The sequence below is a fragment of the Pteropus vampyrus genome, unplaced genomic scaffold (genome assembly GCF_000151845.1).
Source record: "Pteropus vampyrus isolate Shadow unplaced genomic scaffold, Pvam_2.0 Scaffold461, whole genome shotgun sequence".
NCBI lineage: Eukaryota > Metazoa > Chordata > Mammalia > Chiroptera > Pteropodidae > Pteropus > Pteropus vampyrus.
The window spans coordinates 2,164,889-2,189,168 of NW_011889242.1; the positions used below are offsets into that span (position 1 = coordinate 2,164,889).

Sequence of the window (24,280 nt, forward strand, 5' to 3'; positions counted from 1 at the left end):
TTTGAGCCAGGTTTTTGAAGGTCTTTGAATGCTACCCTAAGGAATTTGGATTTTATCCCATGGTACTTGGGAGCCATGAACGATTTTAAAGTCAGGGTATGACAACACATAGATACATTGCAATTTATAATGTCTTATCATCAAACATATACTTTGTGTGGAGTGTGTAAAAAAATCAATGGCTGTGACAGCTTTAATTTAAAAAGTTGATCCTCTGTAAAACAGGCTTATGTTTATGTTTCTCTTATTAAATATATTTATGCTCAGGGAAGAGTTAATTTTGGTTAAGTCTATTGTGAAGGCAGATGCTCTATAAGAAATGTGCTTGGGGTACATTGAGAGCTCAGAGTGGGGCTCCCCAGAGGGAAGAGGGGAAGCTGGAGCAGATGAATGAAGGGAGGGAGCTGAGGGTAATAAGGCCAGAAGAGGCTCAGGGCTGATGGCAAAGGACTTTGTGTGCCAAGTTGAGTGGCTGAATCTCTTCCCCACAGGTAATGATGAGCCATCAAGGGCTCTGTTAATAATAATGAAGATGACGTTATGCTTACTACATGCCAGAACTACTCTAAGAGCTTTACTATTTTCAGCTCATTTAACCCGGGCACTCGGAAAGTGGCATGGTAGATATAGATGGTTTAGATCAGTTGGGTGGCCCTGTGGATGATGGTATCGAGAACAGTAGGGACACATGTTGTTGTGGTTCTGGAGAAAGACAAAGGGAGGGATTGATAGGATGTGATAGCTTTGCAAAGTAAAAATAAAGTTATCAAGACTTGATTAGTTATTGATTGCATGGTGGAATTGATGAGGAAAAAGAGAAACTGGGATGACTCACTTTTTTTGGTCTCAGGGTGTTGTGTATTGCTTTGCTACCCAGGTAAGGGATTGTTTACTCTGTTTCATTTCTTAGAAGGCCTGCTCAAGTCCTCCAGTACTACCTCTTACTACGCCTTCATAGTTATTTGGAAGTGAGTTGTTCAATTTCCAAATATTTGAGGTTTCTCAGAAATCTTTATGTTATCGATTTCTGGTCAAGTTCACTTATTCTTTGTGTGCTTTCAATTTGTGGAGGTATTTTTTTATCTTTATTTTTGGCCCATTTAAAAAAAAATTTTTTTTGGCCCAAACTCTCTGGGAAATGTTTCTTTTGCACTTGAAGAGAATGAGTCTTCAGCTGTTGTTGGGTGGAGTTTCTATAAATGTCATCACATCAAGTTGTTTGATAGTGCTGTTCAAGTATCTTGTAAATTTGATAACTTTCCTCACAATTTTCCAGCTACTTTAATTGTGGATTTGTCTATTTTTCCTTTCAGTTCTACATGCTTCTGATTGATAGGTCGGCACAGCCGAAGATGGTATGGCAGGAAGGATAGAACGTTTGCATGGGACAGGAAGAAACATTTTATCTCTTTAAATTTACTCTAGATCGCAGAAGAAACCTTTTATCTCTTTAAATCCACTCTGGATAGCCGACACAAGGAAATCACTACGTATCCCACCAGGCCTTGCGGAGCGCAGGTCAAATGCAAATAAGGGAGTACAGGCATTCGGCCACGCTCCCTTCCCGGGTTGGCAAGGCAACTAAACCCAAGCCACCCAATCGGCGAGATGCTCACCTGTGGGGGCGGGGACTGAACAAGAACCAATGGGACGCGGGCCAGATGGTTTCATGGGCCAATGGTTTCTGAGATGGGGAGGGCTTTTGATGAAGGGACGGCGGTGGGAAAGATGGCGGCGACTTTGGGTCGCTCGGGGTGGTGGCGGTGTTGGGCGCGACGTTTGTCGGCTCCGAATGGGCCCAGGATGTTGCTCTTTCTCCTTTTGTTGGGTTCTGGGCAGGGCCCACGGCAAGTCGGGGCGGGTCAGACGTTCGAGTACTTGAAACGGGAGCACTCGTTGTCGAAGCCCTACCAGGGTGAGGCGCCCCGGGCGAGGTGGTCGTGCGCAGGGAGGGCTTCGGGACCTGAGCTTCTCGGTAGAGGCGGGCGGCGGTGGGCTTCGTGGCCCCAGGAAACTTCTGGCGGTGGGTGGGGGCCCACCGGGACTCCCGCCGTGTTTAGGATCCAAGGGTAGGGTTCAACTTTCCGAGGCTCCCCCGCAACCTCCGCGCATTTAGCGCTGGAAGTTTCCAGTAGGTCCAAGCAAGCAAGGCTCTTGGTTCTCGCTAGCGCTAGGCCTGGACAAAGCGGGGCTCGGAGTTGGACAGGAAGAATATGGGAAGGGGAGAAGACTGAGAGTGGTAGCGATTGATGGAGGGCCACTAGCAATGAGCTCGTCTCGGGACAGAGCTGTAGATGTGCTAGAAATAAAGCAGGAGGCAGAACTGGGGTAGAACTTGGTCCGATTGAAAAAAATGAAATTCTCTTGCCAGTTAAAACACCTGCCCTTCTCCCGTGCAGGAGCCCTATTGATGAAAGAGGCTGGTACCTTTGATCTGTTTAGGGTTCACAGGCCCCTAGGCACAGATTATCAAGCAGAGAATTTATATAGTTGGCTACAAAGAGGACCAAATCAGTGCACGTGACTTAGCTAACGCAAGTCTCTTTCTCCACTGGAATGTGGGTAGGTGGACAGCAAACAAACAAAATTGAGTGCACCAGCGTTTACAGGGCCGCTAAGGGTGATTATTTATTCACTTCGCAGATACATGGAGCGCTTCCTTTTTGCTGGTCTCTGCTACTGCTGGGGTTTATACAGACACACAGTTCTCACTCTCAAGGGGCTTCGAGTCTGAGGTACCGGGTCAGGCTTGGATTATTTAAAGGAATGTGATTAAGCCTCAGAGACCTGAGAGTCAAGCTCTTTTTTGATTTAACTGGGGCATTTTTTTCTTTCACGGTGCTAAAATTTACTCACATATTAAAAGGGAAGAATGGATCTGAATTCTGGTCACTGTGGCATGGCTAAAGCGATAGCTATGATGTACTTTGGGATCTTTACCTGAGAAGGGTTTTATGAAAGGAAGGTAAAGATAGTAAGGATTTAAGATTTACGAATTACAGGAGGTTGGAGATTGACATGAAAGGGAAAAAAAAGATGACTCCAGCTTCCTGAGGGCCCGTGCTGGCTTTCTGAACAGGTTGGTGTTAAAGGGCATGAACTGATATACTTCCTCCCTGTAGGTGTGGGCACAGGCAGTTCCTCGCTGTGGAATCTGATGGGCAGCGCCATGGTGATGACCCAGTATATCCGCCTTACCCCAGATATGCAAAGTAAACAGGGTGCCCTGTGGAACCGGGTGGTAAGACTCTTTCTCCCTCCTGTGTTGGTGACCCAAAAAGCTCAAGAAAGTTCACCAGGGACGTATTGTGACTTAATTTTACCGTCTCTCCCCAGTGTTCAGTCTTATGTGGATATCAAGGGTTTTTATTTCAGAGGTTATGATGACCTTCCTAATGAAATCAGATATTTAAAGAAAGGCTCTCTGTTGCCCTAATTATAAAAAATAAGTCATTTTGATTCTGTTTTCTGAAATGTCTTTAATTTCTGATTGACCTGATCATATGACTTCTTGGAGATTAATAACTCATGTTAAATTACTTTGGAAAGTAGAAGACTGCTCTTTTAAATTTATTCCAAACTTCATCCCAGTATTCCCCCTTACCTTGTTATTTCACTTTGCAGATTCTAATTTTAAGTTTTATTTCCATGCGGAAGCCACTTTGAACCCTTGGTCATTTTACTTGTCCTTCTCTGGACCTTTTCTAGCTGCATTGTCTTCCCTGAGGTATGGCGGCAAGAAGCGAATGCAGCATTCCTGGTGCAGCTGCACTGTGATTTTGTACAAGTGTAAGATGATGCTTCCTTTTCAGTTTCCAGGGCTCTTTCTAAATCTTTTACAACTACTTTTGGGAATGACCTTGACATCCTTGATATTTTCTTTTGGGTTCTCATAAGCTAAGAACTTACTTTTCCATGGTTTTTATCATTAGTTGTAGATAAGTGAACCTCAGAAAAGGGAACTATTCTTTTCCTTGTTAACTTTACGTGCAGAGAATTTTGAAGGAGCAGAGGGAGAAGAGAAGTTTTTACGTAAGCCATTGCACAAGCTGGCGCCTTAACCCAGACTGTAGTAGTGCCAGGCTCATTTGTGGACAGAGCACAGGGCCGTGTGTCCTGGTGGTAGAAGTGAAGGGCTGCCAGCGGAAAGACGCAGGTTCCAGATCTAGCTGTGTCACAGACCCACCGCGCGCGTCGGCAGGCAATTAACTTCTCTCGGTCTTCAGTTTCTCCGTCTATTGGATGTGCTTCATAATAACTGTTCTATGTGCCCATGAGGGTGGTCGTGAGAATACAATGAGACCATAGACATGAAGAAGCTTAGGTAGGAGCTTATTATAATGGTTATAGAAACATGCATTGTTATGTTCTACATCTGTTATAAGGTTCGTAGATGGAGGTCTCTGGGTTACTAAATGATATATGTGCAGGGCTTGATGCTTTGCTGCCTTCTTGCTAGCTCTCTACATAAATCTTTTAGCAGTAATTGTAGTCCAGGCTCTAGTTTTCCTACCTTTTTCAGATTCCCTGCTACCTGTATGTTTTGATACCTGACTCTCAGAAAGAGCCTTGGAGTTGTTTCTGAGTTACTTGGATAGGATGCATTGGTTTGAGCAGTGGTTCGAATGTTTGGCTGTCCGTGGGAGCTGATGCCTGGTCCCACCCCCAGAGATGTTGACTTAATGGGAATGGGGTGCAGCTTGACCATTGGGCGAATCTAACGCACAGCGAGGTGTCAGAGCTGCTGCTAGACATGGCCCTGAGCTGAGCTGCAGAGCACTGCGCTGCATGGGCCAGGGTAAGCAACAGACACCTTTCGGCTTGGCGCAAGCCTCACAGGCCCTGCCCTCTTCCCAGGAGCCTGACACCTACCCAGTGGCTACGAGCAGCTTCCTGCTGCTGAGTTCCACCCTTGCCCTGAAATCTAAATGTAACAGCAGAAAGATGAGAACCGAGAATGACAACACAGGTAGGGAGATTTCAGGGTTTGTTGGTAAATTCAAAAGATTCTGCACCCTTTCATTTGGATTGTGTACTCCTACTACTAGTACTTTTGAGAGATTTCCCAGAATTAAACTGAAAACTGAAAATGACCTAACAATTTGTTGTCAAGAGCCAGAACAATCTATCTGGAGAGCCTTTGGCTGAGCCCCATGGTCTGTCCACTCCTCTTCCCTGACTTTCTTCACACACAGTGATCTTCAACCAGGAGTCTCCAAACCAAACACCCACTCTGGTTTCTACTTGGAAGCATTCACCTATTTAAAGCGCTTAACCATCCACTTACCTCCTTCTTCGTTTTCCCAAGGTTTGATACACAATTCAAAATAAGAAATAGGCCTGATTTGTACCCATGTCCATAATGTTTCCCCATCAGAGGCTGTCTGTGGTGGTGGTGATGCTGGTGGTCTTACTAGTGCGTTTGTGCCTCTTGGCCATGAGCATGAGGTTTTGGCAACTGTAACTTACTCCCTGTCATGGGAACTCTCGCTCACCCCTCAGCTTGGCATAGGACCAAGTCTAACTAATTAGAATTGTGTATAGCATCTGCTAATTATTCCCGGAAACTGTTGCATGACAACTTAGTTTTTCTTATTCATTTGCAATGAATGAGGTTTCAACCTTCCTTTAAAGCCAAGCTTTTTAGAATCTTTCTGTCAGAGAAGTGATCCTGAGCTGCAAGTGAGTTCATGCAGCCACCTATCCTCTCTGGGGTGAGCCACTGGGCTGGATGTGGGATCACGGTAGCTTTCCATGGCGTTTGCGTGTCTTCTCCAGCTTTGATGTACTGTCCTGTTTGCATTGAGAAACACTGAAGATAATTGGGAGGTTTATTCACTTTTCATATTAAATCTCACGTACAGTGAAGTGGCTCAATCTGTTTAATTTTGTGACACAGATAAGTAGCAAGTCTTAGATTTCAGTTTTAGACCTTAGCTTCACGTATCCTACATTTATGTTTCCAAGTCTGTAGACCACTGATGAGGGCTTGAAGGGTTCATATTTCATGCTTTTTCACTGACCTTGGTGTCTTTTTCACTTTAGCCATGTTTCCTGAGAGACTGGGAGTTGCAGGTGCACTTCAGAATCCATGGACAAGGGAAGAAGAATCTGCATGGGGATGGCTTGGCCATCTGGTATACCAAGGATCGGATGCAGCCAGGTATTGGGATCTTGGGTTGCTCTTGTGGAGTGTGACTGGCCTGGTTATTCATGTTTCCTCTTTTTGAGAAGGGTGCATTTCCACAATGCCAGCAATGTTCCCTCTCCCTTGATATCTGGATAAAGACTGGCCTGTTTAGTCTCTAGAATGGGGTCTGAGTCCTCGTAAACAGCTGACTTTGACTCATCCTGGGGCCATTTCTTGCTTATTAGTTCCTTCTGACTTCCCCGTGAAGTCACCTGGCCTGTTGGCTGGGTGAAGGCGCTGGCTCTCCCGAACACTGACAACTAGGTGAGTGACCCTTCAGGGGTGGCACCGGGACCGACCTCAGCACTTTTGGGTGGAGAAGAGGTATCTGTTTCCCCCTGCCGTGCAGGAGCCAATGCTCCAAGCAGAGGGCCGACTCCGCCTGATGCGACTTGGTCTCTTTTGCAACAAGAAGTTGAACTTGGGAATTCATATCTCTCTCGGGGCATGGTCGTCATCAGGTGTTTGTGAAGCAGAGTTCTTTAGGGGCACCTTAGCAACCAACTGGGACCAGGAAGCAGCTATAGTGCTAAACAGGGTTGAGCGGCCTTTTCTTCCCCGCCCTCAGTAACAAACAATTGCAGATGCTTCTTGGTGTTTGTTACAGGCCAGGCACTCTGCTGGGTGCTTTTACGTGCTTTCTCATCTTAACTGAGGCCTGGGAGTCATTTGAATTTCACTTTTTCTCCATCGTAGTGCTGTAGGATTCCTTTATCATCTCCTGCTTTATTTCATTGTTCATCTGTTCTCTCTCTCTAGGGCCTGTGTTTGGAAACATGGACAAATTTGTGGGGCTGGGAGTATTTGTAGACACCTACCCCAATGAAGAGAAGCAGCAAGAGGTAATGGCAAGTGTCAGAGCTTAGGTCAGCTACACGGACGTCTCTGTCCTCTGCCTCAGAAATGCTACTGAGGAGGGAGCAGAGGGAACAGGAAGTGAGGGTTTTGGTTCTACTTTCTTCATCTGTTGAACTTCACAAGTTAATATCTTTTTCAGGGTTTTTTCTAGAGAGAACTGTTTGTGGCACACAATCTTTGGAGAATGGCTGTCTGAACAGGGGGTTTCTCTCTAGCGTTAACGGTGTTCTGCACATTAGGTGGTTGCCAGAAGTGAGCATGCTTAGCGGGTCAGTGGTTGGCTGGTCAGCCTGCCCCAGAGCAAGCCGACTTATGTCACTTGGCCCCCTGACTTAGTGCATCACTGCTGCATTCCCCTGCAGCTTGCTCACTCTGTCCGGCAATTTTTTCTTCTTCCTGTTCTCAGACCTGGACAGCAGTTCTGCTCTCCTGTAGGAAAGGCTATTGGAGGAAATGGATGAAATCTCAGCATTTGTGAGGAAACTGGTATCTGGCTGTTGGCAGAAGCATTTTGCCTCTTTTTGCAGACTCTATATGTTCTTTCATACTTTCTTAATTCTAGCAGCAGTTTGGTACTCTCTGCCCAGTGGCTCTGCCATCGGATGATGGGAAAATGATTGTGACAGGTTGTTGCTGGGTATCCTGTGGCTAAATAATATTCAGCAAGAAAGACCAGATTAGGGATGGAGTTAGAACTCACTTTATTTTTACCGCAAAAGTTTATGAAAAATTTCAAACTTATAAAAAATTGGAGGAACACATCATTGTATGTGTAACACCGAGGTTTGTTTTTAACATTTCCCACAGAGTTCACCTTGGAGGAGATGCAAAGTGAGACCTCAGTCGGGAGAAGGGCCCTTTGTCGTGGGTCAGCTCAGAATTGCTTCTGGGCCCTCTTCATTCCACTGTCCATCAGCCCCTTCTAGGTGCCAGGCTCTGGGAATCAGTGAGCCAGGCCACGTGGTCCTTGCACTCAGTAGCACTGATGCATGAGAATGCTGGTAGGGGAGCTGGCTGGTACGATGGGAAAACATGGCAGCCACATTTAACCTGGGGTGGGACAGTGGTGGCGGCGGCTGTTAGGGAAGACTTCTTCCAGGAAGTGACATTGTCATTGAGGTTTGCAGAATAAGGAGCTGGTGTTTTATACAGAGGGAAAAGCATGTGTTAAGGTGATAAAGTGAGAGAAGGGGCAATGAGCGTGAGATCAAAAAGGGGGATCAGAGAGACATGAGGCTAGAGAGAGAGAGACGGGCCAGCCGTCTTGCCATGCTGCCCAATTCCAGGGGCACCATTCATGTTGTAATTCTGTTTTCCTTGGCACATTCACTGCCCATGGAGATGGAGCAGTGTCGTCTTGGGCGGTTGGTGGTTTGGCTGTTTAGGTCAGTACCGGCACAGTCTGCACGTGTGTGGTTTGTCTTCCCCATGTGCACTGTGAGGCCAGATTCTGAAGGGCGGTGCTCCCGTTAGGGAGTCTGGACTGTATTCTAAGGGAGTAAGTGCATTAAAGGAATTTAATGGGGGCTTGTCGTGATTACGTTGGCAGCTGAGGACATGGTGGCAGTTAGAAGCACATCTAAACAAGAGGTCTGGGCTTCAGGGCATGACTAGAGTTTTAAACCTGGCCCTCTGTTTCTCCCAGAAATGAATGGTTCAGACTGTCTTGGCTTCCATTTCACCCTCAGATAGGAGCATTTCTAACATGAGAGAGCAGGTCCGATGGGCTTATTTCGTAAGAAGAGTAGCTATTACAAAAATTAGTTTCAGATGGTAAAAATTGGACTTCTTTTTCTGGCCAGCTCTTACGGTTCTCACTCTCAGCTGCACGTTGGAATTACCTGGTGAGCTTTTAAAGATATTGCTGTCCAGGAACAACCTCAGAGAATCCGATTCTGTTAGTCTTAGGTGCAGTCTAGGCAACCTTTCTTTTTCAAAGATTTCCAGGTAAGTCACGTGTACCGCCAGAATTGAGAACCCATGGACCAAAATCATTGTTGCCTTATTATTTTATTGATTAAACAATTCTTTAAATTAAAACAAAAAAATTTGAAACCTAATAAAAGTAGTTTTTATTTATAAGGTGGCTGTATGTGCCAAGCACTTCGTAAATATTGTCTTCATCCTCATCACATCTCCTTATAGCATTATTTTTTCCATGTTATCAATGAGTAAACAGAAGCTTAGAAAAGTCTCGTTCAAGGTAACAGCTGATGAAGGTGGATCCAGATTTTGAACACAGGTCCACTGGATTCCAGAGGCTGTGCTTTTAATTATGATGCTCTGTCACCTCCCATGCATTGTTTTCTTCTGCTGGGTGGATTTCCTTGAGAATGGAGACATTTATTATTCTCATATGGTCTATGCAATGTCAGTCCTTAGAGCTACTCAGTGCAGAGAGTGTGGAAAGTATACTTTTCTACATCCTAACAACCTGGAACTATTTTAGAAACTAAGATCAGATGTATTTTGTTAGTGGTGTGGTTTATGCTTTGATATGGTACGTAAAGGTGCCATTGTTTCAAGCACTTTTTGTGTATTATTTACTATCTTAAAAACCTTTTTAGGTAGATATGATTACTACTCCTCCGTTATAGATAAGAAACCAAAGTCCAGAAGAGTTAAAAAACTTGTCAGTGACTCTTGGTTTGACTTCAGAGACTGTCGTCTCATTATTTGGCTTTATTATTTTGAACACATAAAGAAAGGGTGACAAATAACAGTACCTTTCGAAAACTTGCAGATGTCATGTGTAGAAGATGTGCTGGATGACGAGGACAGGAGCCTGTAAGAGGGTGTAGAACATCCATCAGACCCTCAAAGTGCTGTGGTGGCAGCGTTTCTCTACTTCCTTGTTTTCTTGTTACCAAAGTGCATATGACCTTGTTACTCAACTCACTTCCTACCACATTTGCTCCTGAGGAAATACTGGGAGAATGCTAGCAACCAGTAATGCATCTGAGAAGGGCCTAGGGGGTTCAGGATGTGCATTGAGTTTAAGTTTGGCTCTGAAATCACGACAGATTATCCAAAGTCACATTACAGTTTAAGTGAGTATGTCAAGAACTTTGGTATTTGGGAATGTGGGGCACTTACTACCTGTGCCACAGTGAGGTAGCCAGATCATAAATTGTTGTTAAAATGGTAGTTGAAGAAATAGAAAATAAGAAAGAAGTAGAAAATCTGGATAAGTCTATAACAAGAGATGGAAATAGTAATTAAAAATGATTCACAAAGAAAAGCCCAGGCCCAGATGGCTTCACTGGTAAATTTTACCAAATATAGGAAATAGAATTACTACTAATTTTTCTCAATCCCTTACTAAAAATAAAAGGAAAGGACATAACCAACTCATTCTTTGAGGCCAGGATTGTTCTGATACCAAAACCAGAAAATGACATAACAAGAAAATAAGAGACCAATATCTCTCATGAATATGGATGTAAAAATTAGCAACAAAATACCAGCAAATCAAATCCAGCAACATATAAAAAGGATTATACACCATGACCAAATATATTTATTCTAGGAATTCACATTTGGTTTAATATCTGAAAATTAAAATGATAGACCGTATTACTAGAATAAAGGACAAAAACCATAGACATAGAAAAGGTATCTGAAAATTTGATACCTCTTTATGATAATAAAAACATTCGACAAAATAGGACTAGAATGGGCCTTCTGCAGCCTGATCAAGGGCATCTTTGGAAACCCCACTGACATCACACCTGGTTATAAAATACTGGTTGCTCTCCCCCCTCAGATCAGACAAGGATCTCTGCTCACCACTTCTGTTCAGCATTTGTGCTGGCAGTTCTATTTGGGGCCATTAGGCAAGAAAATAAAAAATGCCCAGATTGGAAAGGAAGAAGTAAAACTGTTTCTGTTTGTAGTTGACATGATCTTGTGTATAGAAAATCCTAAAGAAGCCATAAACTATTGGAACTAATAAATGAATTCATCAAAGTTGCAGGATGCAAGATCAACATACAAAAATCAGATGTTATTTCTATGTGCTTTTGTTGAACAGTCAGAAAATTAAAGAAAACAATTCCTGTGACACTATGGTCAAAAAGAATAAAATACTTAGAAATAAATTTAACAAAAAACCCCAATACTTTGAAAACTATGAAATACTGTTGAAAGAAATTAAGGACTCAAGTAAATGGGAAGACATTGCATGTCATAAGTGGGAAAACTTAGCATTGTTAAGATGGTGATACTCCCCACGTTGACCTACAGATTTGACGCAATCCCTGTCTCTTGCAAGCCTAGCTGGCTTCCTTGTAGAAATTGACAAGCCAATCCTAAAATCAGTGAAAATTCAAGAGAACCAGAAAAACCAAAATGATCTTTCTTGCCAAAGAAGAGCAAAATTGGAGGTCTCTCTCATACGTACTGATTCAAAACTCACTACAGTGATCAAACTGTGGTGCTGGCGTGAAGTAGACATACAGGTCAATGCGATAGGTTTCAAAGTCCTGAGATAAGCCCTCAGATTTCTGAGCAGTTGATTTTTGATAAGGGCGTCAAGAAAATGTAATGGAAGAATCATCTTCTCAACAAATGGTGCTGGTACAACTGGATATCCACAGGCAGAATAATGGAGTTGTCCCCAACCTCACACCATACACAAATTTTAACTCAAAATGGATCAAAAAACTAGGTAAAAGCTAAAACTAAAATTCTTAGAAGAAAACAGGGTTAATTCTTCATGACCTTGGATTAGGCAATGTTTTCTTAGGTGTGACTCCAGAAAGAAAAACCACAAAAGAAAAAAATAGAAGGCTTCCTGAAAATTAAAAACTTTCGTGCTTTGAGGGACACCATCAAGAAGGTGAAAAGACAACCCACAGAATAACAGAAAATAAATGCAAATCATATATCTAGTAAGAGACTATATATTCTAGATTTAACTCAATAATAAAAAAGACAACCCAATTAAAAAGTGATCAAAGGATCTGAATAGATATTGCCGCAAAGAAAACACACATATGGCCAATAAACATTAAAAGACCTCAACATCATTGACCATTAGGGACCTACAGATCAAAAGCATGATGAGATGCCACTTCACTCCCACTTTTGTGGCTAAAATGAAGAAGAAGAGGTGATGACAAGTGTTGGAGAGGATGCAGAGTAATTGGAACGTTCATACACTGCTGGTGGGAATGTAAAATGGAGTGGCTGTTTTGGAAAACGGGCAGTTCTTCAGATAATTAAATGGAATTTACACGACCCAGCGATCTCACTCCCCAGTATATACCCAAGGTAAATGAAAACATATCTACACAGAGCTTTTACGTGAATGTTCAGGGTATTCATAATAGCCGGAAAATGGATACAACTCAAATGACCATCAACCGATGAGTAGCCAAACCGATGTTATGTATCCAAGCAGTAGAATATCATTCAGCATTGATACATGCTCCAATGTGGATGACCCTTGAAAGCATGCTAAATGAGAGAAACCAGTTACAGAAGACCTCATATTGTATGATCCCAGTCAAATGAACTGTAGGCAAACTATGGAGACAGTGGATAAGTGATTGCCTGGGGCTGGGTGGGGGGCTGGGAGGTAAGTGACTGCTGGTGGGTCTGAGGTTTCTTTTGGGGGCGATGAAAATGTTCTAATATTTGTTATAATCACAATCTTAACTCTGAATATCCTAAAAGCCATTGAATTATAGACTAAATAGATGAAGTGTGCAGTATGTGAATTATATCTTAGTATTGCTGTTTTGTTAAAATGCTAATTAAAACATAACCTGACCGTCTTTTCTTGGCACTTGAAGTCATCAGCTCATGGTCATCACTTCCCAGGTGCTGGTGAAAAGTTGCAGGGACCTCAGTAGCAACCCTGGAGCCGGAATGTCTTTCTGCTAAAATCAGAGTGCGAGGAGCAGAAGCCTTCTGGAAGGGGAGCACGGACGTGCAACCCTTTGCAGCCTTGTCCTCATTCTTCCCAGTGAGATGCTAGGCCTCACTCCATGGAGGGTGACAGCTGGTAGGGGACCAGGGAGAAACTCCTTGCTCTTCCCAGGTCAGGCCAGCTGGGAAGTCTAGTTTGAGGGGTTTCCCATGTTTTTTAATGTGATGATTGTTTTTCCTCCTTTGAAACTGGAAGAAAATTAACAATACTGGGCCCTTCAGTTTAAAAACACATTCCCTCGGTGGAGACCCTGGTCCCACTTGGTCTCTCTATTGTTGGTGAAGACAATCTTTAGCTTCCTAAAGACTCCAGAATGTCTTAAGTTCTCATTGTCATCTACCATGGGTGTGATTTAGGGTTTTCATTTCAGTCCCAGGTGAGGCAGTGTGTCTCCCAAGAGACCCCGTTGGAAAGCCGGTTGGGGAAGATTGGCAGGCTCTCCAGAGTGACGCGGCATTGAGGCTGGGCTTCATTGGTGAGAGCTAGTTTTCGAGGGAAGTTGAAATGTGCGACTTTCTGCTAGAACTGAGTGAAGGCGAGGAGAAGGTGATGTTTATGGGACAGTGACGGAGAGGGGAAGGAGGGAGCAGGCACACTCCCCTCTGGGTTCTTTACCTTTTGAGGTTGCCCCTTTGGAGAATACAGTGAATGGAGTGAGCCCACAGAAAGCTGCTGGCACCTGGTGGATTTTACGTACAGTTTTTGGAGGTTCATAGATCTGCTCCACAGAGGAAAACTATAGACAAGTTTGTCTCGTTCACAAGAAGCACTTATGTGCTGTCAGGCTGTGCTTTGAATATGGGGAGATGGGCCCCGGGACTTCAGTGTTTGGTATTTGGGCATGTCTCGTTTTGTTTATTGATTTTAGAGCACTATTTAGGTCCTCAAATGACATCATTTGGCTTTTGTTCTAGTGGGGTCTCAACTAGGATAAATGGAATTACAGTCACTTCTATGAATTTAAGAGACCATGATATTGTTCACGTGTGTGAAGGCGTTCTAGCATCAGAAGGCTGGAGGCACCCCTTTTATGTATTCTTAAGAGGAGGAGGTTTAAGCCTTGGGGACAGAGTCACCAGTGTAGGTCAGTAGTAATTTGGGGCCTTGTCATGCTACTCGATAATGCGGTAGTCTCACTGATCGCACTCTGTGTAGGATGGGTTCCCATGTAAAGCATTAGTTGGATGAAGGTTTCTGTAGGACTAGCAACTTACAGACTTGTCAGTCTGAAAAGTGTCCCTTTGTGGAAGTGGCAGTGAATGTGTTCCACCAGTCGTCTGAGGGGAGGATCAAATGGAGGTGTGAGGGAGGTGTTGTAGAAGAGGCATTTGTTAATTCTTATTTTTATATAAAAGCTTGTTACAGGAAAATCAGAAAAGGCTAAAACAAAAGCAAAACTATGAACATCTTTTTAAAAGCAACTTTGCATCATATGAACATACTGTTTTTTTTAAACTTCTAATTTTGAAACTTTTTAGATATATAGAAAAATTGAGAGTATGGTAAATACTAGGTACAGATTCATCTTTTTTAAAATTTTGATATAATTTCAGACTTATAGATAAGTCCTAAGAATACAGCAAATAATTCTGGGGTGCTCAGATTCCCCAAAATGTTTTACTACGTTTGCTTCGTCCTTTTCCTTTACTTCTCTGTGTGTGTCTATCTATATTTCTCTGTGTTTCAGGGTCTCTGCAGTTTGGAGACCTAGTTTTGTTTTAGATTTTTGGTTTTGTACCTCCCAGCATGTCCTAAGTAAGCACTTTTCCTTAGTGATAGATGCAGAGAGCAGAGTAGCACAGTGACGGAGCCAGGGCCCTGGGGCCAGACTGCCTGTTTCACTGCTTGCCATCTGTATTCTCTTAAGCATTCCCTTACCTGTGAAATGGGAGACTAATACCACAACCCCCTGCTTGTGGTAATTAAGGGAATGCATATGTGCACTTTACTGAGTACAGTGCCTGGCACAGAGCAAGCTCTCAGAAAATGCTGGCTGTTCTTACCGCTAAATGACATTCATAAGGGATATTGTGCAGACATCTGGGCAGTAGCTGTTTTGCCTCTGTTCCCTCCTCTCCCACCGTCCTTTTCTTCATATCCAGGTTCCAGAGAACAGACATGGCTGGCTTACTCAGCTACAGGATGGTTTAGTTGGAAAAACCGCCCTAAAGCGCGGCTCCCAAATGCTCCCATGTTCACAAGCTCATGTCGCTTGGTGATAGGGTTTCACGGCTCTCAGAGTGGGAACAATGAGGTGACTTTTCATAAATGCCAGGTGTTTTATTATGACATTACATAGTTCTTTTTTTTTTGATGTTAAAGTGTTCCTTTAAAAAATGATGTTTATAAAGATGGTTGTTCTGTCATTATTGTATTTTAGTATATTTAGTAGATCAAAAACCCCAAAAAGGCAAACCTATTAATCCCCAAATATTTTTGGAGATTTTAATGGTCCATGGCTGTTTGGCTTTGTGCTTACATGCGAATACCTGTGAACACTGTTTCTGTCTAGAAGTTTATTAATTTTGTCGCAGATTGAATGAACACTTGTTGACTCCCCACTGAATGCTGGATACTGTACTCGATGCTTTGCATGTCTCATGTTGTCTTCATCATTCACCCTGTGAGCACATTACTCCCTCTGCTTCCACTGAGGAGACAGTCTGAGAGAGCTGCTGGGACCCACGCAGGGCTGTGCAGCTGCAAGTGGCGTGCCCACAGTTAGAGCGTGTCTCCCCACCCCCTGGTCATGGGTGCATGGGCTGCAGGTTTCGGCCATGCGGGGTGGCAGTGCAGGCCCCATAAACCACGGGCCTCCTTTCAGTGGAGATTTGCCAAAGGCGCAGCCACTATGTAGAGAAAGAGGCTTTCTTTTAAGTGGCCTTGTAGGACAAAAATGTAGAAACATCTTTCCGCCCTATAGACAATGGCCATTTGCACAACAGCCTGGAGTTCCTAATTGTTGATGACTCTTAAATTAGGAATGCAACCACCACTTTTGCCTGAGTCAGTGACCCCTCGGTTCTACCTACATATAGGCCGCCTTCCAAGGAGAGGAAATTGCTGCTTTGCGCATTAGCGGCTACCCAAGAAACACCTCACAAACACCGGGCATAGAAAATAAGGTCCATTGAAAGACTTACTACTAGAGTGAGGGACAGAGCCGGACCGGGTCACAAGGTGCTGAAGTTGACAGGCTCCAGGAGCTCCACAGCTGTGGGGCTCAGCCTCTAGTGCAGTGTTTCTTAAATTTGGCTACACAATACAGGCATCCGTGGTACTTTTAAGAAAGAATCCTCTGTCCTACTCTTGACCTCCTGGATGGGCCTATGACTGAGGGGCGCCTGTGTCTGTGCTGCTGAAAGCTCCCCAGGTGACCCTGAGGCCACAGCTTTCCTGTGGCTGTTACCTGGGTAACTGGGCACCCAGCAGCCTCAGGTTGAGGATGGTTGTCCTGGGCATGCTCATGAGCACTACAGTTTAGCCTGTGGTCACAGGTGGTTGAGTGCTGCGTGAAGCCAGCCTCGGGGTCATCGGTCCTTGGAGCATGACACTCCTTCCTCTGCTACTGTTCCTCAGAAGAGTTTCGTGTCAAGCCCATTTCTGTACAGTGTTTGATGCCATGCCCGTGGAGCCCTTGCTTTAGATGTTAGTCATAGAAGCGAAGGTCCATGGCAATTTGGTCACCCCCTGACCAAATTGCCACCCTGTAGTCCTGCACGTACGTAGTCCACTGGTGGCCCATGCAGACCTGCTGGCGCCTACCTGGAGGCCCACCCTGCACTCCTCTGTGGCTTCTGCCCAAGCTCACCCCAGCCTCCTCACCAGCTGAATTTCTCGTCCATAAACACGCCACCCCCATGTTGCCAGTGGACCCTCTACCTACCTGGGTCTCAGTTTAGAGGCCATCTCCTCATCAGTCCCTGTTGTAGTGCCTCTTTTATTTTCATCAGAGCGTTTATCACTGTCTGAAATTTTATTTACTTATTTATTGTTTGTCTCTTCCACTGTGATGTCAGCTCCTTGTGAGCAAATGCCTGTCTTGTTTCCCATTAAAGCCCAGCATCTGGAACAGTGCTTGGCCCATCAGGTGCCCATAAAGTGTCAGAGGGAGGATTGTTCTGGGCTCTACACCTTCGCCCCCTCCGCACGGGGCAGGGCTTACTTGAGCCTATGTAAGGTGTCTCTTGTTGCTAGAACTGTAGCAGTTTTCTGGAGCAAAACTGAATACCCTTGAGCCTGATGATTTTTCTAAACCTGTCGTGTTACAACGCTCCCATGTAGCTTTTCCTTGCCCATATGCAGGTTAGTGTGACAAGACCTATTAGGGTTAGCGTTAACTTCATAGCCTCTCAGATGGTGGGCTTTTTGTCTTTCTGGCTAGAGCTATATCCTGAGGTCCTGGGCAGGAAAGGACACCTTGAATTTGGAAGAACTTAGCCCTGTTTGTCACTCCTGTCCCTTTGCTACAGAAATACTGCAGTCTAGGTACAGACCAACTCGATGTCTGCAGAATGTCCCCTGACTCTGAGTCATAAGTGGGGCCTGCTTGGATGGTGTGGCACCTTGTGTTTTATGAAGCATCTGAAAGCTTCAGGGCTTTAGAGCGGTCTTCCTAGTGGGCCCCTTTGAGGGTCTGGTGACAGTTACACACCCTCTCCTCAGAAGGTGTACAAGCATCTGTGCATATCGTTTTGCCTATAATTTTGAGGGGTGTAAGGATTTGAATGCCCTCCATGTACCCTAAGATTCTGCATGGGGAATGAAGTCAGTTTGCTTATCTACCACAGCTGGCACTCAGCTCTCCCATGCTGTTTCTTTCTGACTTGGTCTCCTGTCTTCTGTGCCCTTTCTTGTTTTATAATAACCTGCTGGACCCTCTCAGGCCCAGAAGAGGCGATATTCTCCAGGAGTCCAGGTACTCAGTTCTTGACACCCATGGCCATCCCTGACTCCCTGTGTGTCCATCTACCATTCACTACTGTTTAGAATCCATGTCTCAAGGGTCACCAGTCTCTGATTTCGAGTGCATCTTCACCTTGCATGTTGACTGTTGAGGGCGGCGAAGAACTCGCCGAGGAAGTGGCATGTCGTGTCTCCTCGCCTCTCTTCTGCACTGCCCAGCACTGGGCTGCTCTGGAGCGCTTATTAGCTCATTCATTACCTCTGAGAAGGAGTTTGCTCTTAAATGCTATTGGGGGGGGAGGGACTTTGAAGTAGGTAGAAAATAGGTGGGATCTGGGAAACTTGCAGTGGGGGGACCTTGCTCCAAATATCACATTGGGAGAAGTTGTGTGGGGCTGAAGCTGAGTGGGCTGGAAGGTCTTTGCCTGAGAACAGCCATTGTGGCTGGAGAACAGCATCTGGCAACCTGGCTCTGGCAGTGCCCTCTTGGGGTCCTAGTCCTTTAGCATTGTGTGCTTAGAGGGTTTTAGGATTTGAAAGGAGCTATCCTGAATGGAAAGGTTTTCCTGATTAGACAAGTATTTTCAGAATACCTGCTGTGTCCAAGGCACCCTGGGGGAAGGGATAGTGCCGAGGTAGAAACATACAAGACGCATGGTGAGTGATTTTCTTCTTCAGGAAGTTGACATGGCATCTGGATAGATAGACACATATGCATAAAATGAAAGTCACTGGTCTCGGGCAGAATACCCGTGCCCAGCAGGGACCCCTGGGAGGGTTCATGCCAGACGCCAGAGTCTCGGGCCCTTTCACCCACCGAGTCTGTGGCACAGAGGCTTCCTGAAGGCGGGGGCAGAGTCAGTCACTTCCTGGGCCATGTCCCTTGGGTGACCATCTGAGTGTGGCATCTTGGGGGCCACTGGCAGTGAGTCTGAGTGGTCATCTGGTCACTGTAGAACTCAGCTTGTAGTGCACTATCCTTGTCACCATTGGCACAGGCATGTCTGAAGGTGCTTCCTTTGCTTTCCCAGCGAGTGTTTCCCTACATCTCTGCCATGGTGAACAACGGCTCCCTCAGCTATGATCATGAGCGGGATGGGAGGCCAACAGAGCTGGGGGGCTGTACAGCCATTGTGCGCAACCTCCATTATGACACCTTCCTTGTGATCCGCTATGTCAAGAGGCATTTGACGGTGAGTCTCTGTTCTGGACCAGCTGGCAGTGTGAGCTGTCTGGCTCCTGCTCCTATGGCCTGGCCCTGATCTCTCTCTTCTCTCTGTTCTAGATTATGATGGACATTGACGGCAAGCACGAGTGGAGGGACTGCATCGAGGTGCCTGGGGTCCGCCTGCCCCGGGGCTACTACTTCGGCACCTCCTCCATCACCGGGGACCTCTCGGGTACCACACGTACACACCTTACTTGCCTTGACTGAGGTCACGTCTCAGAAGCCAGGCCTCAGCTTCTCAGAGGGAGCCAGATGAATGGGGCTCTGGGAGGCAGGTGCCCTGGGAGTGTTTATCGTCCTGCACCTCATACCCAGTCCCTTAACGCCCTAGGCTGAGGCCATCCTCGGATAGTTGTCTCAGGAGATGGTCGGTGCCAAGGGACGGCAGCGTTTGCCCCCTCACAGAGCCCGCCCTCCAGCCTGGGTTTGGGGTCTGCACTCTCCCATCACTGATGCTGCCATTCTGGTCAGGCTCCTCCCCTTCCTGACATGCTTGGGACCCTTTCCCTTAAGCAGACCTCCCCACGATGTTGCTACCCTCTCTCACTGACCCCCAGACACTTCTTCGTATTCAGATTTCTGAATGTGTTGTGTGTACAGATGCTCCTGCTTCCGGCTCTCCCGCTCTTGGCATGCTGCCTTGGCCCTGAGTCTCTGCCACGGTGTTAGCTGTCTCGTGAAAGTTACTTCTGTGTCTTTGCCATGTGTGGCACTCTGTTCTCAGCCCTGGCTCTGTACCCTCTGTCAGCTTGTCTGACCAGTCACTCTTAAGCTCTTGCCTGCTGTAATGGATGTGGCACTCACAAGTGCCTGCTATCTGTGCTTTCCTATCTCCTTGGGGTTTTCTACCTCCTTGTCCTAATTTGTGTCTTCTTCTATGTGCTTGTTCTCTCCTGGGCTTTAGCTCAAATCATATGTCGAGAAGAAGTAAAAAAAAAAAAATAGACTTTTGAGTTTTTGGACCTAATTTATTATGAGTAAAGCTAACGTGGAATAGAATTTTCTTGTGACAGAGAGGCAAACACCTATCTGAAGTAGGCAGCAGCTACTCAGTTCCAGCCATTATTGCCAAGAAAAATGTGGTCTCAGTGAGGCCATGGCTTCCAGTTTTCAAGAGAATCCAGGAATCTGGATTTTTAAAAGGAAATCTAATTTTTCAAATCCTGGCAACTGATTTTTTTTGAGGATGTGATTTCCATACTACAGAAGTACATAGCTTGAAGAGTTTTCACTGATATTTACACCTGTGTCATCACCGTCACAGCCAAGACACAGAACGTTTCCATCCCTGCAAAGTTCTCTGTGCCCCTTTGCTGTACCCGCCCTCCCCCGCCTCCACCCCCAGCTCCAGGTAGCATGCTTTCTGTCACTTAAAGATGTTAGTTTTTGGCCACTAGGTTCTGAATACTGTGCAGGCAGGCTGAAGCTGGAAGACAGAGCTCTTCCTGGCACAGGGACAAGAGGCACAAGCTTTAGATCTTTGCAATGTAATCTTGTAATGTGACCCAGTTGAAAGAGATCTCCTTGTCTACTATGGTTTCTCTCTGAGCGTACAGGTTTCTGGGACCTGCTTTCAGTTAACTTGACGATGTACTTTTCAGTGGGAAGTTGTTTCTAGCTGTTAGCAGTGGCCAAAGAGAATAATCACTTCTTTGTTTATCCTAAGGTGTCCTTTGCTCTTGGCTTTTGGTGGCGATGCCTAGGATATTAAGTCTGTGATCTGCATCCTTCTCTTAAGATCTCTCCTGTTGGTACCTTCTTGCTGTAACTCAGTGGATTGTTGAAAATGGCTGAGAAAGTTGGGCGCACCTTAGCTGTCTCAGCCCTGGTACCTCTCATAGGCTTGGATAAGGGCTACTGCGAATTCAAGAATTGTTAGGAGGATGAGGATAATACATTGTGAGGGGTGTTGCCCTGGCCTTTTATCCTGTCCATGGTTTAAACTCAGTCCTGACAGTGAAAACATTTTTCTGTTTGAAGGCAAATCTAGTTTTTTCATGTCTGCTAAAGATTCTAAGAGTCCAAATAGGTGTGGAAGCCATCCTAGTAATAGAAATGATAAGAAGCCCGGTCCCTGGGGACCAACCAAGCAGCCATGAGCTCCCTGGCACTCAGGTTTGTGGTCCCTGAAGAACAGTCACCACTGAGAGGAACAAGAGCTTGGAGAAATGGCAGGTTCGAGGCAGGAAGTGTACAAGCAAGACTTCCCAGAAGAGCCAGGAAGATAACCCTAACTTCTGAGTTCATATAAAAGGGCTCAGGAGCCAACCGAACAGGCTCCCATGGGACCAAGACCAGTCGAGTTGAACATCAAAATGTACAGCTTCAGTGTGGTGCAACGCATCGAATGTGTCTGAATCAGTGAGTTTATAATGACACTTTAAAGAGATAAAAATCAAGCCCCTAATTCCTTGATCCTTTCTCTCGTAGTTACTAGTGAGATTCAGGGGTCAGTTTCAAGAAGCTACAAAGCATTAGGCCCAGTCCAGAGGGGAAATGTGTCCGGTAGCTGTGCCCTGCTTGCAGCTGTCACACAGCTGCCGGAGGCCCACTCCTGTGTTGCCTGTGCATGTTATCGCCACTAAAGGGGTTGCAGTGCTGCTGGCCTCACTGGGCTGGAAGGTTTTATGTAGCATATGGGATTTCATTTTAGTGTTGTCTCTACATTTTTAAATTATGCAGGTAATGCATGCTTGTTGATAAAAACTTTAAATACAGAATAATAGAGAATATTCCCCATTCCCTTGCCTTATTTTTACATGGGAAAATAGAGGTTTCACTTATTTTTTTAAGGTCCCTGCCAGTTAGCTGTGCACCAGAAGCTGGAACCAAGATGCTCCAATCCGCGTCTGCAGGGCCTGAGTATCCTTGTTCTCTTCCTAGACAACCACGACCTTGTCTCCCTGAAGCTGTTTGAGCTGACAGTGGAGAGAACCCCAGAAGAGGAGAAGCTTCATCGAGATGTCTTCCTGCCCTCGGTCGACAACATGAAGCTACCTGCAAGTGAGCACGGGGACCCTGGGGACAGCCCATGAAGGGGAGGGCCATAGCGCTGGGGGCAGTCAGAGGTGACCTGCACCTACCCTTAGCAGGGCTTCTCCCTGTCCTGCCCCTGAGGAATACAGAGCACTAGCACCTGCTTGTCACTTATCTCCTGGTTACAGATGAGCAGGATAAGGCTGCTGCATTTTAAACTGAGGCACCTGGAAAGGGAGAATCTGGGCTTTAGCCCCTGAAAAGGGCTCAGAGCCTGGGGGTGGCTTGTGGGGCAGTCTTTCCCAACAGGGTAGGCTCCCTGGTGCTGACTTGCTTCTCTCTCACTTCCTCAGTGACAGCCCCACTGCCACCCCTGAGTGGCCTGGCCCTCTTCCTCATTGTCTTCTTCTCTCTGGTGTTTTCCGTATTTGCCATTGTCATCGGGATCATACTCTATAACAAGTGGCAGGAACAGAGCCGAAAGCGTTTCTACTGAGCCCTAAAGTGCCACTGCCACCTCTGTGGCTATCACCGTGAGGGATGGGAGGAGCAGGTGCTGGCCTGAGCACACAGCCCAGCGGTCATCTTCAGTCTCCAGCAACTGGTCAGGGACTCTGTTCTGTCACTAGAGCTTTGAATGCAGGGACACGGTCATCTGTGGGCCCTCTGACTCTGGTTCAGGAAGCCCACCCCCCAGGGCCATGCTGTGACGTGCCTTTCCCTGCAGTCCTCCCCTGGGAGCTTGAGGGGTGGAGATAGTATCTGCTGCTGTGATGCCAAGATCACAGAAAAGGACTCCAAAGCCCGGGCTGCCTTGGCGTTGGACTCAGGATCCTCATGCTTCATGTTTAAACCTTCCAAGATCTCCTCGTACCTTCCCACCGTTTGTTTTCTGTTTTTTGCTTTTTGTCTGAGCCTCTGTCCACCTGGCAGCATCCTTGGAATCTGGATGGAAACTTCTGCCCCCCTACCCCAATGCAGCCTGGGCTGGAAGCCATTCGATGCCTCTCTTTTGGGGCTGGGGCTACAAAACAGATGTATTTCACTAACCCTCATGAACTAGCCGGAGGGGAGGGCTTTCTGCTTTGGCTCGCTGCTCTGGCCTTTGTTGGTCAGCATGGCCCTTGGTTCTGTTGGTGTGTTTGCGGCCTTTCCAGGTAGGTCCCGTTAGGTCCTCAGTCATGTTTAGCTGGAAGTTGCTGTGCAAGTGAGTAAGCTTGGAAGATTTCATGAATGCGGTGGGACTGATCCTGACAGTGACCAGCTCCAGCGTTTGGCACCAAAAGCAGCATTTGCTGTATGATTCGACCACGTGGAGATGCTCCTGTCCCATCCAGAGCCTGGTAGCTGCATGTTTTGTGTCTGTCGTGATCTTTGGCCTCTGCTCTGCATGTTCAGAATGTAAGGAAGCTTTCTTCCTACAGCCTTGGCCAGTACCCCCAGGAGGAAGTCTGGCTTCTCTCCTCCTAATGGATGAGAAAGAGGTGCTGTGTTCATTGCAAATCTGAGCACGGTAGAGACCCAGTTATCTGTGCCTGGGAGTGTTTGTTGTCACTGAGCACCAGAGCCTGAGTGTCACTCTTCTAGGGTCGCCCTTATTCCACTGCCTTATTTGACAAGGGATCATGTGCTGCTCCCCTGTCTGCCCTGTGATGGAATTGACTCCAGAAGGTTGGAGCTCTGAGCTCTCCAGTCATGTACTTCTGTAGCCTGAGGGAATTCGTAAAATGGCTGATGGAAACCAAACAAGAGCTTCTGACTTTGATGTCCTTCCTTCTAGGTGTGGGTCTGGGGGAGGGTCCAGGGCATTTTTCTGAGCCCCAAGCCCTTCAGTCCTTGCCCTATATCCTGGGTTGGGAGACCCTCAGCTCAGCCCATAAGAGAGGAAGGGTCCCCTTGGCTTGGTGTGGGTTTTCATTTCATCCTTTCCAGGTACTTAAGGAAGCTCCTGGCAGACTGTGGTGGGGTCGGGGTGGGGACCTCCTAACACCTCCCCAACAGCAGCAGCAGAGTTCCAGGCTAATGGCTGTTTTGTCTTTTTTGAGTTCAAGGGGAGATGGGATAGACCCTTGTAGTGGACGGTTTGGGTGGGCTCCTGAGATGGGGGGCAGTGGTGCAGGAGGAGGGTCTCAGCAGGGGAGGGGTGTGTGAGAGAGCTCAAACTTGTGGGTTTTGTGTGAACCCAGCT

The 24,280-nt window shown here is 46.1% G+C and overlaps 1 protein-coding gene across 2 annotated transcripts; it reads left to right on the top strand.

Annotated features, from left to right (window-relative positions):
* Positions 1 to 1,681: 1,681 nt before the first annotated feature.
* Positions 1,682 to 23,843, top strand: LMAN2L (lectin, mannose binding 2 like). Of its 2 annotated transcripts, XM_011381991.2 has the most exons (8): positions 1,682 to 1,915; positions 3,123 to 3,241; positions 6,046 to 6,163; positions 6,950 to 7,032; positions 18,920 to 19,081; positions 19,174 to 19,288; positions 22,000 to 22,119; positions 22,446 to 23,843. In XM_011381991.2, the coding sequence occupies exons 1-8, from the start codon at positions 1,690 to 1,692 to the stop codon at positions 22,586 to 22,588; spliced, it is 1,086 nt and encodes a 361-aa protein (XP_011380293.1). In that variant the 5' UTR covers positions 1,682 to 1,689; the 3' UTR covers positions 22,589 to 23,843. The 2 variants fall into 2 exon arrangements, with proteins under 2 accessions (XP_011380293.1, XP_011380295.1); XM_011381993.2 differs by lacking the exon at positions 18,920 to 19,081 and having other exon boundaries at positions 1,693 to 1,915.
* Positions 23,844 to 24,280: the final 437 nt, after the last annotated feature.